Here is an 18,155-nt window from a genome sequence, read left to right as displayed (position 1 = left end):
AGCTACGCAAAGGATTAAAGCAACTGTAATGGATCCAACTCCCAGGTGGGATCCGGGACTCGTCCTTCATCACCTTGCACGGCTCCGTTTTGAGTTCTTATCTTTACTTGAATTAAAATACCTGACCCTCAAGGTGCTTCCTAGTAGCTATTACATCTGCTAAACGCAGGAGTATGTTCAGACATTAGGAGCCACTGAACCATATCTTGTTATCCTTCAGGACTTCGTCTTTTACCCTTAAGGTTCCTTCCCTATCCAACATTACTCAGCAGATTGAGTTACCTGTTTTTGCCTAAACTCCTCCAATGAGGAAGCGTTACAACGGCGCACTCTGGATGTGGGCGGAGCCTTGTGCCGGCACTCTCTGGTTGTGGGCGGAGACTTGAGTTTATTTAGTGAGAACCAGAGAAGTCAGAAGATTTTATCTGTATCTTTTTCAGGAAGGAACAGTAATTGGAAGTCCTCAAAAGCCACTTTATCCAGATGGATACGGCAGACTCTGTGTTACCAAGAGGTGAGAGTCCAAGTACCTGAATCCATTAAGGCCCTTACCACAAGGGCAATGTGTACATCCTGGGTGGAGGAGATGTGCATGCCCATTGATCAGATATACAGAACTGCATTGTGGTCTTCTTATACTTTTGGACATTAGAACCTCTGGGCAACCAATCTTGGTAAACCGGTTCTCATGGCTGCTGTATGATTCTCCCACCCTTTATGTGATCTTGCTATATCCCCATTATGTGCTGCTGCTTAGGACGTAAGGGAAAGTGGAATTTTATACTCACCGTAAATTCTCTTTCCTGTAGTCCGAAGCAGCAGCACAAACTAACCCTCCCTATAAAAGTTTATGCAGCATACCTTGAGTGTTTTGGGTTATGTTTTCCTAGATCGTTAGAAGTACACAAGGAGGCTGGGTCAGCATAGGGCCTTATAGGCGGGGCAATTAACTCTTTATTGCTTGTTACCATCTGTCCTATCATTGCAGGAAGATAGAATCTTCCCCATTATGTGCTGCTGCTTCGGACTACAGGAAAGAGAATTTACGGTGAGTATAAAATTCCACTATATTGTCCCCTTTCTGGATTCGGATTTCTGGACTATTGAGATGTTTAAAAAAAAAGTCGTCTTTAAAGTTTGACTGAAACCAGGGAATGCTGTTCTTCAGGTAATGCATATCTATATCATAAAAATCAAAGTCTGTCTGTCTGTCTGTCCTCTATAGACTTCCAAACGCCTGAACCGTTTGACCCCAAATTTGGCCCACAGATACATTGGGTGCCCGGGAAGGTTATTGCGAAGGTCCCGTCCCCGCCAGATGTACAGGAGGGGAGGGGGAGGGCAAAGAGAGGCACCCCATAGAGATGAATGGGAAAATCTCCTCACTGCACACACAGGTGATATAATTAGCTGCAGCAGACACGGCAGTTGGAGCCTTAGCAACCAATAGGATTACTGCTTTCATTTTCACAGGGAGCAATGGTTGCTAGGGAAGCTGCCTCACAACATGCACAGTAATAACTGGTAGACCCCCTACTCCATCTATACAGTACATATATATACAAGACCCCCTACTCCATCTATACAGTACATGTATATACAGGACCCCCTACTCCATCTATACAGTACATGTATATACAGGACCTCCTACTCCATCTATACAGTACATGTATACAGGGCCCCCTACTCCATCTATACAGTACATGTATATACAGGGCCCCCTACTCCATCTATACAGTACATGTATATACAGGACCTCCTACTCCATCTATACAGTACATGTATATACAGGACCTCCTACTCCATCTATACAGTACATGTATACAGGACCCCCTACTCCATCTATACAGTACATGTATATACAGGGCCCCCTACTCCATCTATACAGTACATGTATATACAGGACCCCCTACTCCATCCATACAAACTGTGACTGGGTAACACTGCTACACCAGACCTGACCAAAACCGCCATACTGTGCTGGATAACACTGTCATACCAGACCTGACCAATACCGCCATACTGTGACTGGATAACACTGCCAGACCTGACCAATACCGACATACTGTGACTGGATAACACCTCCATACCAGACCTGACCAATACCGCCATACTGTGACTGGATAACACCTCCTTACCAGACCTGACCAATACCGCCATACTGTGACTGGATAACACTGCCATACCAGACCTGACCAATACCGCCATACTGTGACTGGATAACACTGTCATATAAGACCTGACCAATACCGCCATACTGTGAATGGATAACACCGCCACACCAGACCTGACCAATACCGCTATACTGTGCTGGATAACACTGTCATACCAGACCTGACCAATACCGCCATACTGTGACTGGATAACACTGCCGTACCAGACCTGACCAATACCGCCATACTGTGCTGGATAACACTGTCATACCAGACCTGACCAATACCGCCATACTGTGACTGGATAACACTGCCATACCAGACCTGACCAATACCGGCAAACTGTGACTGGGTAACACCGCCACACCAGTCCTGACCAATACCACCATACTGTGACTGGATAACACCGCTATACCAGACCTGACCAATACCACCATACCGTGACTGGATAACACAGCCACACCAGACCTGACCAATACCGCCATACTGTGACTGGATAACACCCCCATACCAGACATGACCAATACCGACACACTGTGACTGAATAACACTGCCATACGGGTAAATACAACCCTGCAGGTATACAGGACACTACAGGTATACAGGACCCCAAAACTATACACTACAAGTGCACGGGACCTCCACAAAACTATATACTACAGGTATACAGGACCCCAAACTTTACACTACAGGTATACAGGACCCCAAAACTATATACTACAGGTATACAGGACCTCCACCAACTATATACTTCAGGTATACAGGACCTCCACCAACTATATACTACAGATATACAGGACCCCAAACTATACACTACAGGTATACAGGACCCCAAAACTATACACTACAGGTATACAGGAACTCCACCAACTATATACTACAGGTATATAGGACCCCAAACTATACACTACAGGTATACAGGACCCCAAAACTATACACTACAGGTATACAGCACCTTCACCAACTTTATACTACAAGTATACAGGACCCCAAATATACTACAGGTATACAGGAACTCCACCAGCTATATACTACAGGTATATAGGACCCCAAACTATACACTACAGGTATACAGGACCTCCACCAACTCTATACTATAGTTATACAGGACCCTCAAACTATTTGCTACAGGTAAACAGGACCCCCGAACTATATACTACAGGTATACAAGACCTCCACCAACTATACATTACAGGTATACAGCACCAACTATATACTACAGGTATACCGGACCCCCGAACTATACAGTACAGGTATACAGGACCTTCACCAACTGTACACTGCAGGTATACAGGACCTCCCTCAACTATACACTATAGGTATACAGCCCCCCAACTATGCACTACAGATATGCGAGACCCCTAAAAACTATAAATTGTGGGTATACAGAACCCCTCCAACTATGCACTACAGGTATACACTAATTCCACTGATTAACTCAGATGAAACAATACCTTTAGCTTGGCCTCCTGGGCACCTTAGAACAAATCTAATTAACACACTGACACTTTATACCCGGGCAGCGCCGGGTACATTTTCTAGTACTATATATATATTGAAAATTGCTCATATTAAACCATTTTATCTTAAAGCAGGCATTTTATTCATATTCTTCTTGCTCTTCATGTTAACTTTTATGTTGAATTTGCTTTGCTGCATGACTATTCATCGTAGGAAAAAACTTTGTCAGCACAAGCCTAAGTCCTGCATTAGCGGACTTTACAGTTGCATTATTGAGCCATACAGCAGTCATTCACATTCAAATTCTTTAGGCTTAAAAAGGAACCAAGGAACAGTATATAAAGGAACATTTGATAAGTTATTTGTTGCACTTTGGTTTAGGGCCTCATCAGCTAACCATCATGGGAAAGGTATGTAAATATACAATTAATGACACCATATTTCTTGTAATTTCCATTGTATTTGTTTAGTGTCAATAAATTATGTTGTTTTTATGTAAAGTGAATTTTCAGAATAAGCTTTTTGTTTACCTTACGTTCACACAACGTCAAAAAAGAGAAAAGGCGTCCGATTTTTCTATTTAAAAAGACGTCTGTTATTGACACAATTTGATTAACTGCAGAGCAATGCATTGAAATCGATGAGATGACAAACGTCCAATGCACAGTGTAGAAAATGACGGACGTTATCTGCGTGGACATCTAAAGGCCATATTCCACAGAACGATTATCGTCCGTATTCGGCCGATATGGAAGATAATCGTCCCGTGGAATAGAGTGCAACGATCAGCCGACATCGTTCATGTCGGCTGATCGTTGCAGTCGCTTGTTTTTCAACATGTTGAAAAAAAAGCGACTGATACAGCAACGATCTCCGTTGAATAGGAGCATCGGCAGCAGACGCTGCTGTATCCTATGGGCTGCCCGGACGATCAGCGATCACCCAGGCAGCCCCCCCGCAGCTCCCCGCCGCCCCTCCCGCACTCACCCGCTCGCTGCTGCCGCAATGAATAGCGGCGGCAGCGAGCGGGGAACGAGGAGCAAACAAGCGCTGAGAGTGCTCGTTTGCTCCTCTAAACGACCCGTAAAATAGGGCTTTTAATAATGATCATGTCAGTTATTTTCGGACGTCTTTTGCAAACAATTTTTTTTTTAGTTGTTCACACGCAGTTTTTCTTTACTTACCGTCCTTTCTCCGCTTTTACTATCAAATTTGATGGACTTTTCAATTAAAGATACACCCAAAGGCGAATTAGTCCACCTAGCTAGAATAATGTATCAGCAGCTGATATTGCACAGATGGGCGGCCAATCTTCAAAATGACGGATGTCATATTAAAATTTATAAACAGACAAGAAAAAATATTGTGGGAACATAGCCTATATTGTATCTGCATTTATCAGCAATTTACCTCTCTGCAGGCTCCTTCTCTAACTGTTGGTTTTCCTTAAACTTAGTTCCAGAATACAAGTTTATGTGTTATTTTATAGCACATCATAAGGAGCTTCTTCTTGTTCTAGTTTTTATAGAATGCTGACAGAAAGACATTAGATCATGGTATCAGAGCAGGGCCGTTTCTAGCACCGTGCAGGGACAGCTAGGGGGCGCCCTCCACCACCTCACCTAGTAGCAGTGGCCGACATTGTCTGTGCCCAGTGCAGTGGTCTGAAACTTCAGTGCGCCCCCACACATGGCATTTGGCTCCTGGGAGGGCTCTTTGTGGCCTGTCACTGCAGGGAAGTAGAGAGTGGAGGCAGCACGGACTTCCTGACGCTCCCCTGCAGCTCTGCTGCTGATTCAGCAAACAGGCAGCAGCTCCCATGTGCTATCATCTCCTCCCCCGACCCGGCCGGCACACAGCAGAAGAGCAGCATCAGTGTAAGTCCTGCTTTCTTGTCTTGTATTATAGCTGAGCTGGGGGCTTGGGGCTGGTCACTGAGGAGAATCAGCAGTTCAGTGTCCGTCCTGTATGTGGGGGTGGGGAGGAGTAGAGCAACAGGCAGCCTCTTTCTCTGGAGTCTCCTCTTTCTCCTTATCAGACACTTGTACTTACTGCTGAGAAATTAACCCTTACACTGCCTTGAATCAGTTACCTGTGAACAGGGCCGATTCTAGCTTTTCTGCTGCCTGAGGCGAGAACTGAAATAGCGCCCCCCCACACTAAACTGAGATCCAATATTATCACTACACAAGGGAAAAATACCACCACATCCTGAACACACTACCCCATCTTAATGACTGATCAATACCACCAGTACTGCTACTGAAAAAAATTACCGTATAGAGTCCAGCATTACCCCCACATAGTGACAGTATAGTGATCAGGGTACAGTTACATCCAGTGACTCACAGGTGACGTCTTCTCTCATCAATTCAAGTCGTTCAATTTCTCGCTTCTTCTCCATTCGAATCCGGCTCAATCATGAAGACTTCTGTAAGCCATGACTTGTCCCAGCAGCATCTATCGGACAGACATTTTAGGCTCCACAATTTACCAACACTCTCTTCACCTTTATACAATACCCTATCCATAGTGCCCAAATATGAATAATTCCCCCTATTATAATCCCCTCCATCTCCGCATATAGTCATAATCTTCCTCCCATGTCCCCATGTAGCTATAATCCTCCTATCCCCCAATCTCCTCATAATCCCCCATCTCCTCAGTCCCCCCTGTGTCCCCCATCTCCTCATATTCCTCCGTGTCCCCCATCTCCTTAAAATCCCTGTGTCCCCAATCTCCTCATAAACCCCCGTGTCTCCCCATCTCCTCATAAGCCCTCCGTGTCCCCCATCTCCTCATATTCCCTCCTGTGTCTTCCCATCTCCTTATAATTCCACCTGTGTCCCCCATCTCCTCATATTCCCTCCTGTGTCTTCCCATCTCCTTATAATTCCACCTGTGTCTCCCCATCTTCTCATATTCCCTCCTGTGTCTCCCCATCTCCATATAATCCCCCCTGTGCTCCCCCCCATCTCCATATAATCCCCCGTGTCCCCCCCATCTCCATATAATCCCCCCGTGCCCCCCATCTCCATATAATCCCCCCTGTGTCCCCCCCCATCTCCATATAATCCCCCCTGTGTCCCCCCCCCATCTCCATATAATCCCCCCTGTGTCCCCCCCCATCTCCATATAATCCCCCCTGTGTCCCCCCATCTCCATATAATCCCCCCTGTGTCCCCCCCATCTCCATATAATCTCCCCTGTGTCCCCCCATCTCCATATAATCCCCCCGTGGCCCCCCATCTCCATATAATCCCCCCTGTGTCTCCCCATCTCCATATAATCCCCCCCTGTGTCCCCCCATCTTCAGCAAAGTAAAAAAACAAACAAACAGGCCAGTTACTCACCTCACCAATCGTTCCCACGCTGAGTGTCACAACCCACGCTGCTGCTGCTGCTGTGTCCTCCTGGATGCTTCCTGCTCAGGCTGATCACAGATCTCATGGAGCAGCCTGACCAGGAAGACATCACAGGCTGCTCCAGATCACTTCTAGATCGCAGCACTAACACAGCCTGCGATCTAGAAGTGAATGGCACAGAGCAGAGGGCTGATAGTTCTCTGCTCTGAGCCTCCTGTCAGCTGTGTCTGCCTCCTAATAAGGACACAGCTGACAGCAGGGGGCGCTCCTATAGTGCAGGAACAGGGAGTCCGGCATCACACTGGAGTCCCTGCTTCTGCACGTAAATTCCGTGAGCGGTATGCTATTAGCGTAGCACGCCCCGGAAAAGGCATACAGAAGCAGAGACATCAGTCCCCCCCCTGTGTCCCCCCATCTCCATATAATCCCCCCTGTGTCCCCCCATCTCCATATTATCCCCCCTGTGCTCCCCCCATCTCCATATAATCCCCCCTGTGTCCCCCCATCTCCATATAATCCCCCCTGTGTCCCCCCATCTCCATATAATCCCCCCTGTGTCCCCCCATCTCCATATAATCCCCCCTGTGTCCCCCCCCCATCTCCATATAATCCCCCCTGTGTCCCCCCCCCATCTCCATATAATCCCCCCGTGGCCCCCCATCTCCATATAATCCCCCCGTGGCCCCCCATCTCCATATAATCCCCCCTGTGTCCCCCCCCATCTCCATATAATCCCCCCCTGTGCCCCCCCATCTCCATATAATCCCCCCTGTGCCCCCCCCCATCTCCATATAATCCCCCCTGTGCCCCCCCATCTCCATATAATCCCCCCTGTGCCCCCCCCATCTCCATATAATCCCCCCTGTGTCCCCCCATCTCCATATAATCCCCCCTGTGTCCCCCCATCTCCATATAATCCCCCCTGTGTCCCCCCCATCTCCATATAATCCCCCCCTGTGTCCCCCCATCTTCAGCAAAGTAAAAGAACAAACAAACAGGCCAGTTACTCACCTCACCAATCGTTCCCACGCTGAGTGTCACAACCCACGCTGCTGCTGCTGCTGTGTCCTCCTGGATGCTTCCTGCTCAGGCTGATCACAGATCTCATGGAGCAGCCTGACCAGGAAGACATCACAGGCTGCTCCAGATCACTTCTAGATCGCAGCACTAACACAGCCTGCGATCTAGAAGTGAATGGCACAGAGCAGAGGGCTGATAGTTCTCTGCTCTGAGCCTCCTGTCAGCTGTGTCTGCCTCCTAATAAGGACACAGCTGACAGCAGGGGGCGCTCCTATAGTGCAGGAGCAGGGAGTCCGGCATCACACTGGAGTCCCTGCTTCTGCACGTAAATTCCGTGGGCGGTACGCTATTAGCGTAGCACGCCCCGGAAAAGGCATACAGAAGCAGAGACATCAGTCTGTGGCTGATATCTCTGCTCCTGTAGTCAGTGAGCAGTCAGGCATATAATATATGCACGAACGCTCGCTGTGCAGGGGCGGCCAGTGCCGCCCCCTGCAAGGTTCTATGGGCTGCCGCCTGAGGCGAAGACTTCACTTCGCCTTATGGCAGATGCGGCCCTGCCTGTGAAGGCAATGTAAGGGTTACACCTATCTCTTTGCTGCAATAAAAAAGTGTCTGATGAGGAGAAACTGAAAGAGCCAGAGAAGTGATAGTCACAGTGCAGGCCCATATTACTATAGGAAGAGGATGATAGTCACAGTGCAGGCCCATATTACTATAGGAAGAGGATGATAGTCACAGTGCAGGCCCATATTACTATAGTTAGAGAGGTGATAGTCACAGTGCAGGCCAATATTACTATGGGTAGAGAGGTGATAGTCACAGTGCAGGCCCATATTACTATAGTTAGAGAGGTGATAGTCCCAGTGCAGGCCCATATTACTATAGGTAGAGAGGTGATAGTCACAGTACAGGCCCATAATACCATACCTCCCAACCGTCCCGGATTTCGCGGGACAGTCCCATTTTCGGGGTTCTGTCCCGCGGTCCCGGAACGGCGCCCAGTGTCCCGCATTATATGTGGCTTCAGCGAAAAAAAACAATAAACCAGTAACTCACCTGTCCTCCGGTCCCAGCAGCTCCTCTCCCGGCAGAGCGCGCACTCCTGTCATCCTCCGGGGCGGGCAGCGGGGTACAGAGACACTGACTGTACCGGAAGTGACCTGCCGCCTCCATCATGAATCACTTCCGGTACAGTCAGTGTCTCTGTACCCCGCTGCCCGCCCCGGAGGATGACGGGAGTGCGCGATTGGCTACTATGTGGGGCACTATATGGGGGCATTGGCTACTATGTGGGGCACTATATGGGGGATTGGATACTATGTGGGGCACTATATGGGGGATTGGCTACTATGTGGGGCACTATATGGGGGGATTGGCTACTATGTGGGGCACTATATGGGGGGATTGGCTACTATGTGGGGCACTATATGGGCGGATTGGCTACTATGTGGGGTACTATATGGGGATTGGCTACTATGTGGGGCACTATATGGGGCATTGGCTACTATGTGGGGCACTATATGGGGCATTGGCTACTATGTGGGGTACTATATGGGGATTGGCTACTATGTTGGGCACTATATGGGGGGATTGGCTACTATGTGGGGCACTATATGGGGCATAGGCTACTATGTGGGGCTCTATATGGGGGCATTGGCTACTATGTTAAGCATATATGGGGGCATTGGCTACTATGTGGGGCACTATATGGGGGCATTGGATACTATGTGGGGCACTATGTGGGGGATTGGATACTATATAGGGCATTTTTGGCGGGATTGGATACTGTATAGGGCACTATTCAGTCAGCAGCATGTGATGACTGTAGGGGAGTGGCTATGGAGGGTTGCTATGGGGGCGTGGCTATGGAGCGTTGCTATGGGGGCGTGGCTATGTGGACCGCGGCGCACATGTCCCTCTTTGCTCTTTGCAAAAGTTGGGAGGTATGTATTACTATAGTTAGAGAGGTGATAGTCACAGTGCAGGCCAATATTACTATGGGTAGAGAGGTGATAGTCACAGTGCAGGCCCATATTACTATAGGTAGAGAGGTGATAGTCACAGTACAGGCCTATATTACTATAGTTAGAGAGGTGATAAGTCACAGTGCAGGTCACAGTGCAGGCCAATATTACTATGGGTAGAGAGGTGATAGTCACAGTGCAGGCCAATATTACTATAGGAAGGACCCTTTACATGGCCCAGTACGCAGTTTTGCGCAGCCAGGCTGCTGTATCATTCAATCAGCTATTTAAATGCATTGCTATCTGCAACCAGTCACAGTAGTTTATATGGTCGTCCAAAAGATTTAGTCAGTAAACAAGCAGGAGTTTGCTCACCTGTTGGCTGACCGCTGGTCCTATTATATAGCCATCTGGGAATGAACTTCCTAAGGCTACGTTCACATATAGCAAAAGTGTTCATTCTTCAGCGCAAAGAGAGGAGGCGCGCAAGCCTCCCATAGATTGTCATTATGACAGGGAGGCTGGTGGCATTCCGCCACTTTTGCTACATGTGAACATAGCCTAAGGGTGTCTTCACACACACCGGGTCCGCAGCAGATTTCACACTGTGAATTTGCAGGGAAATCTGTTGCGGATCCAGTGCCAGTTCATCCCTATGTGTACACATCCCGCTGCGAGTATGTAAGTAAACCGGGCGGCTGGAGCATACATCATCTCCTCCCCCCTCTGGCTTGCTTTGGAAGTTCCAATAAGTGCGCTGCCCCACTGCATGCCACTGATTGGCTGAGTGGGACATCCAGCCGAGAACCCCCAAAGCAAGCCAGAGCGGGGAGGAGATGATGTATGTTCCGGCCGGCAGGGGGGTTAACTTACATACATGCAATCCAACTGCAAGTATGTATTCAGGGATGAACTGGCACTGGATCTGCAGCGGATTCAGTGTGTGTTTAGGCACCCTAAGGGTTTACACAGAGATTTTATCTGGAAGATTTTTGAAGCCAAAGCCAGTAACAGACTATAAACAGGGAACAGGTCATAAAGGAAAGATTGAGATTTCTCCTCTTTTCAAATACATTAATGGATTTGGCGTAAAAAATCTGTCAGATAAATCTCCCTGTGTAAACGCACCCTGTGTGAACCCTGCTTTAGTAAATTCAGAGGGACCTGCGTCTGCTCTGGAACACGTGTAGATTTCCGCCATGATTTACACCTGTTTGCAGGCATAAAGCATAATAAACCAATGCACCTGGGACCCTCCAACTACAACAGCTGAAGTTGAAGTACAAATGAACAGACACCTCAAGGTGTTGTCCCCTCACAAACTATAACTCCCAGCATATCCCAAGAGCTTCATACTGTAAGTGTAGGGCATTCTGAGAGTTGTAGTTGTTATTCAAGGAAGCTGTAGTGACTGATACAGGATGGATGGGAGCAGGTCTCTTCTCACTGGTTCCTTCTGTAAGTGTCCGTCAGCATCACCCCTCCCAGGAATCCAGGACACATGTTCCAGATAGGGGCGCTCTGCAGTCTGTGTCTCACCCAGGCCTCATACCTCACTTAGCAGTGATTGATAGCGCCCCCCCCCCCTCCTGGACCTCAATCAGCCGTTATCAATAGGAAGGGGGGGGGGGGGCACTTTTTTCAAAGTCGCCCTGTAGCCAAAATGGCCTAGAAACTGCCCTGTATCAGAGTACAAAAATACCATATGGCTTTATACTAAGATGTGTTTAGTCTCCATGTGCTGTTATAGAGACATGGGGAGGGGAGGGGGATTTACTAAGGCTGGTGTTTTACATGCTGATTTTGAGTAAAATCCTATTAAAAAATATCTGGAATAAATCTGGAATATCTATGGCTGCTCTGTGTGACTAAAATTTATGTCACCTCGAAGCTGCTAATTCCATAAATATGATTAATACTGTTTGGTGTTCACTTCTAATTTATATGTCCCAAATGTATTTAAAGGTTAAATGACCATTTCCAGCTACTTCCAAAATCATTAATAACTTATTCCCAAGATGAAACTCTCAAGTATCTTTATGATCTATAGTTTTCCATATATACTTCATGGTACTTGTATTTGCTCAATAAATCTTAAACATAATTTCTTTTCTACAGCAAATATATGGAAAGGTTGCCTAGTATAATTTACTTGACAAGTTAAAGGAGCATTCCCGTCTTCGAAAGTTATCTCCTGTTTATGGCTCCTGAGCTTGGCCATGTTCGGACACTCCAAAATAAATGAATGCAGCTCTGGCTGCATACAAGAGGTGGGCTCCATTCAGGGGACAAATTTCCTCTGTTTTCATGGTCGTTTAGGATACCATCATACGGACTTACAAAAATTAGGTTGTTATGCTATATCCTGTGGATAGGGGATAACTTGTGGAGATGGCAGTCACCCCTTTATATGCAATAAAAATGCTCATGTATAAAATATAATTTTCAAATAATAATAATAATAATAATAATAATAATAATAATAATACACATACTAAATAAATGAAAATAAAATTAAATAAGATACAATAATTTTCTGCTTTTATCTCTCTAGATCATCTTCTATGAGGACAGGAACTTTCAGGGACGCTCTTATGAGTGCAGCTCTGACTGTTCTGAACTTAACTCATACTTCAGTCGCTGCAACTCTATCCGCGTAGAAAATGGAAACTGGATGCTGTATGAGCACCCCAACTATAGGGGTAATCAGTACTTCCTGAAAAGAGGAGAGTATTCTGACTTCTCTCATTGGACAAGCCACAATGACTCCATTAGGTCTTGTCGCATAATTCCACAAGTAAGTTTTCAAACTAAGGCTACACACTGTACAATGAAAATAACCAAAAACCTGCATACATTGGCCCAGATATACTAAAACTGGCTTTGACAGGGTAAACTTAGATGGACAGATTTTCAATGTGCCATCTTTACTGCAATGTATCATGCTAACAAATCTAGTGCATTTGAAGACTGTCTACTTTAAATATAGACCAACTATTAGTTGACTTAATTATGCTACAGAATTTGCAAGAGAATTCAACCTAAACTGTCGGCTTCTGATTCCCTCTGTCTGTCTGGAGAGGGTGGATGCAGCCTGAGGACCGCCTGAAATACTGGGGATACAGCCAGGCAGTCCTCAGACTATATTCACCAAGTAGGCACACAGTAGGAATCGGAAGCTGACAGTTCAGGTTAGTACAAACCAGAACCTCGTCCGACTTGCTCATCTCTAATAGCCATGCTGACTTTTTTGGTCTGGCACAAATTGGGCCCAGCAACTAATCACAGCTCCTCTATTATGTTACCAGAGCTGAAAGCTGAGCAGTGATTGGTTGCTGTGGGCAGTATGCACCAGTCTAAATTTTATACCCTTTGATAAATCTCCCCCTAAATCTGGGTCATTGTATAAAACATTATTAGGCCATGATCACACAATGTTTGAACATCGGCCTTTGTTTGACCCGGCTGGGTCAAACGACGGCCGATGTCTGAGATGTTCACCCTGCACATTCGGGTATGCCCCACTCCAATTTGCCATAGACCACAGTGTAAAGTATGGCCGGGAGCTATACTTTACACTGTGAACATGATCTATTTTGTATGCCCACTGGTAACTGAATAGCAGCTGCACCAAATAGACTTGTCAATTATTTTGTGCGGCCACAGAGAACAAGGGCCGTAGTGTACACCGGGTGTATACACTACGACCGGGGTTCCATAGACTGCTATTAAATAAAGCAGTGCTGTTACTCAACGGTCGTTGTTGCGCTATGGCACAGCAGCTGTTGTTTAACAGCCAAACACACTGTGTAAACATGGCCTTAGGCTATGTTCCTATAATGTAAAAATAAAAGCAAATAATGCCAATTGTTGCAAAACAACAGCTATTATTAATGCTAATGATAATTAATTACGGCTGTAGTTTTAAAACAACGGCCTTTATTTGCCGTTATTTTTACATTGTGGGAACATAGCCTTAGCTTTAAATAAAACTGCCACTTTTTCTAGTGCTTTGTGCAATAAGTTAATGTAATAAAATAGTAGTATTTGAGAAAAAAGTAAGCCACAAACTTCTTAAAGAGAACCTGTCATGATAGCATGACTTCTTATATTAAATTAACATAGCTGATTTATCAAGTGTTACCCCAAAATGCACATTGGGATTGAAAAGTATGTTTGCCCTGCCACTCTAGTATGTAAGATTCTCTCTTGATTCTTGAGTATAGGAGCTGTAGGAATGCTTGTCATGTTACTCTTCTTACAACGCACAGAGTGGATTAGCAACTTCAAATCCTTTTAGGGGTACCGATTAGAGTCTGAAAGGAATTCCTCCCCCCCCCCCCCTTGTGTATGGGCAGCAGGGTTTTTTTTGGCTTTTTTTTTAGTAAAACACAGTAGAGTAAAAGGTAAAGCATACCTGTCACGAAGACTGCTGATTCGATCAGCAGTGAATTATTCTATTCTGTGGCCAAAGGTTTAGATATGGACAGATATCAACCATGCTGCGAGGGTAATGCGTGTAACCGCCCCCCCTTCAGTTCTGATCCAATTGGGGATTTGCCATCATGGCGTCCAGCCGCAGAATAGAATTCGCCACCGATTGGGTCAGCAGACTTCTTGACAGTTACACTTTAAATAGTTTTTTAACCTTTTCCACTATATTAGGTTAGTTTTTCTTTTGTACAGTTTTGATAAATGCAGGTCAGTGTCTACAAAATAGGTATATTACAATAAAATTTTAGAATAATTTTAATATGTTACAAACTGGTAATCCTACATAAGGCTCAAATAGTGCGGTCTATGCGCACCCAACACTGTCCAACACAAAACCAAAAACAACAACGAATGCAAGACCAATATATATAAATTTACTTTATTGTTTGAATATCAAAAAATGAAATTATTTAAAAAAGATACATCACAAGGGGGCTAGAGCTAATACAAATCCCCATAAAAACGGTGGATTAACTAGGTTCTTACACATAAAATATAACATCACAGAGCAAGGGTGTTGCTTTATCGAGGGTGACACGCGAAACGCGCGTCGGGTGTACGGTGAGGTGGATTCATGTATTAAGGACATGTATGGGTAATGTTTTATTATAGGAGGATGGTATTCATTTCTGTATACTCACTGTGAGCTATATTTATTTATTGCATGTACTACCAGCCCAGTGCCCAGTATATATAGGTTCCTCATTTTCCACTGTTATTTGCTCTGTGATGTTATATTTTATGTGTAAGAACCTAGTTAATCCACCGTTTTTATGGGGATTTGTATTAGCTCTAGCCCCCTTGTGATGTATCTTTTTTAAATAATTTCATTTTTTGATATTCAAACAATAAAGTAAATTTATATATATTGGTCTTGCATTCGTTGTTGTTTTTGGTTTTATGTTACAAACTGGGAAAGAAAGTGAGAACATATAATAAACTAATTCATTTGTATTCTTTTAAGCACCAAGGTTCATTCAGAATCAGAATTTATGAGAGAGAAGACTTCAATGGTGCAATGTTGGAGTTTATACAAGATTGTCCTCATGTACATGAAGAATTTAGGTATCCTGATATCCACTCCTGCAACGTTCTGGAGGGTCATTGGATCTTTTATGAGGAGCCAAACTACAGAGGACGTCAGTATTACCTGAGACCTGGGGAATACAGGAGATACAGCGACTGGGGGGCAAATAACTCTAGTGTTGGATCCTTTAGACGTGTTCAAGAGTTCTACTGAATATCAGGCTCTACATTCACTTTATAGCTATTAATAAAAAAATGTAACAAGTCTTTTTTCAGTTTCTTGCATAGTTTGGAATTGAAGGTCTATATTTCGCTCTATTTCTTTACATACTTTTGCTGTGAAGGAGGAGACACTTTTAATCATTTACTTAATGTGGGTCATTATGGCAACAGCAGACTAATGTGCATTCCTATGATTCTTCTCTTTACATAGTGGTTGTTAGTAGTGGTACATAATGGTTATGAAATCTAATTACTCCATAAACTACAATGGCAAGTAGATATTACTAACTGCTTTACTCTAGTAACATACAGTATGTAAATATTTACTCAGCTATTCATCACCTAAAGGGCACAAGAGGTATCTAGCAGTAGACCTATAGTGTGTCTGACAGCCATTGTATTGTAAGATTATTGAAGCCAAAGCCAGGAATGTCTTTGAAAAGAGGAGAAATCTGCCTGAGTTAAAACACTCTAACTGTATATGCTTACATGCCATTATTATTTACCTATTAATTACTTTGTTAAAGCCCTGTTTCCCTCCTACAGACTTTACAATAATGTTCTACTCCTTTTTACCCACATACCGAACAATAAGGATTAAAAAAATTCTGTGAAAATTAGGAAATAGTATGCAGTCTCACTACCAAAATCCTGTTAAAGCTTAGATTTATTCACAAAACCATATGTGACTGCATCTAGCGCAAATTATTTTAGGGGAGTTCTAGGTACTCTGGCCAGACATTTACTGGCAAGACTGTTGATAAATCTAGTTACCCCCAAAAGCTATATATTTAATATAATTCTATTTTTTAACTAAATCTGTACACTTTTTAAGGGGTCATATCTGCTCAAAACCTTCTGCTTTCCCTGAAGTTACATAATAAAGTTGTCATTTACACAGCTCCCAAAACCTTCCATTTATCAAAAATAATCATTTTAAACTGAGTGGTGAACAATTTTATAAATACAAATACACCAAAGTACCTCAAAGCTAAGGATATATTTAAATTATTATGTTAAAGTTATGCACCTGGGTATTAATAACCTGCATGCATCATATGTCCTAGTGGAAATTACATGAGGAGAGTCACTGGTAGAGAAGCCAAACTTAAAAAACACATCAACCATTAGCGCAGGCTTTGTATCCAAAGGGGTAAATTTATTTAATAGTCTAATAATCATTGGACTATTAAATATTTACCCCTATGGATACAAAGCCTGCGCTTATGGTTGATGTGTTTTTTAAGTTTGGATTGTCCTGACATCCCCCCCATTTGTGGATGTACTACTTTGGAGCTGCGGCAAGTATCTATACTTCACTCTACTCAAATATATGTGCTGAAGTGGTTGTGGCTATACACAACTTGATCAGGTGAGCCTTCAATTGGTGTCACATTATTGCCTTAACGTGGTCCTGAGCGCACTACCCGATCAGGTGCTCTGCCTGTTTTTTGTTTTTGTCTGTGACTGGAAGAGAAGGACTTGGGGGTACTCATAGATAATAGACTACAGCACAGCACACAATGTCAGTCAGCGGCTTCTAAGGCCAGCAAGATATTGCCATGTATTAATCGGGCATGGATTCTCGGGACAGGGATATAAGGCAGGCAACTAAACTAATAAGGGGAAAGGGGCATTTTAGTTATGAAGATGGATAAAAAGAATTACATGTGTTTAGTATTGAGAAGACACTTCAGGGGAGATCTGATTAATTTGTTTACATATATAAATGGCCCCTACAAAAAATTTGGGGGAAAGATGTGCCAGGTAAAATCCTCTCAAAAGACAAGGGGGCACTGCTTCCGGCTGGAGAAAAAAAAAGGTTCAATATCCGGAGGCGACAAGCCTTCTTTACCATGAGAACTGTGAATCTATGAAGACCGCAGAATCTGGTCACAGCAAAAACAGTAGAGGGCTTCACAATAGTAGTGACAAGTTCTAATAACATAAATGCACATGTATAGAATGTAGAATTTATCTATCCCCCTTCCCTTCATTCATCCCCTCCTTGGTTTATCTTGATTAGCAAGTGTCTATTTTCAACCATACTAACTATGTAACTATGTAACATTTTAATCTTGTAAAATAAAATTTTCTAAATTTTCACCCAAAAAACGATAACAACTAAAACAAGATACTCGTACCCTGGACAACATGATTATAGTAATAATTTTCCATAGGTTTACTAATTACTTAACTCTACTAGACCACAGTTGAAATCTATGCTGGTAGTAAGGAAGCTTTAATCTCATGAGCCATCCAGAAGTGAACATGTGTAATAATTCCCTGCCAACTACCATAATTGCACTACAGTAAGGTACAAGCTATTAGTACTTGATCATACTTACTAACATTTAAGGGAGTTATCCAGGATTAGAAAAAACACAACTATTTTCTAGCAGAAACATTTCACCCTTATTCACTTTAATAAAACTGAACTGCAAAAC

At 44.2% G+C, this 18,155-nt stretch overlaps 1 protein-coding gene across 1 annotated transcript; it reads left to right on the top strand.

Moving 5' to 3' along the window:
• The first annotated feature begins 1,494 nt into the window (after positions 1–1,494).
• LOC138802143 (gamma-crystallin-3-like) lies at positions 1,495–15,750 on the top strand. The gene is made up of 4 exons (XM_069985306.1): positions 1,495–1,514; positions 3,996–4,024; positions 12,521–12,763; positions 15,425–15,750. Exons 1-4 carry the CDS (start codon positions 1,508–1,510, stop codon positions 15,698–15,700), a joined length of 555 nt encoding a protein of 184 aa, XP_069841407.1. The 5' UTR covers positions 1,495–1,507; the 3' UTR covers positions 15,701–15,750.
• Positions 15,751–18,155: the final 2,405 nt, after the last annotated feature.

This window comes from Dendropsophus ebraccatus, chromosome 9 (assembly GCF_027789765.1).
Source record: "Dendropsophus ebraccatus isolate aDenEbr1 chromosome 9, aDenEbr1.pat, whole genome shotgun sequence".
NCBI lineage: Eukaryota > Metazoa > Chordata > Amphibia > Anura > Hylidae > Dendropsophus > Dendropsophus ebraccatus.
The sequence above is the reverse complement of the archived record's forward strand: the minus strand, read 5'-3'. Positions and strand labels throughout refer to the sequence as shown.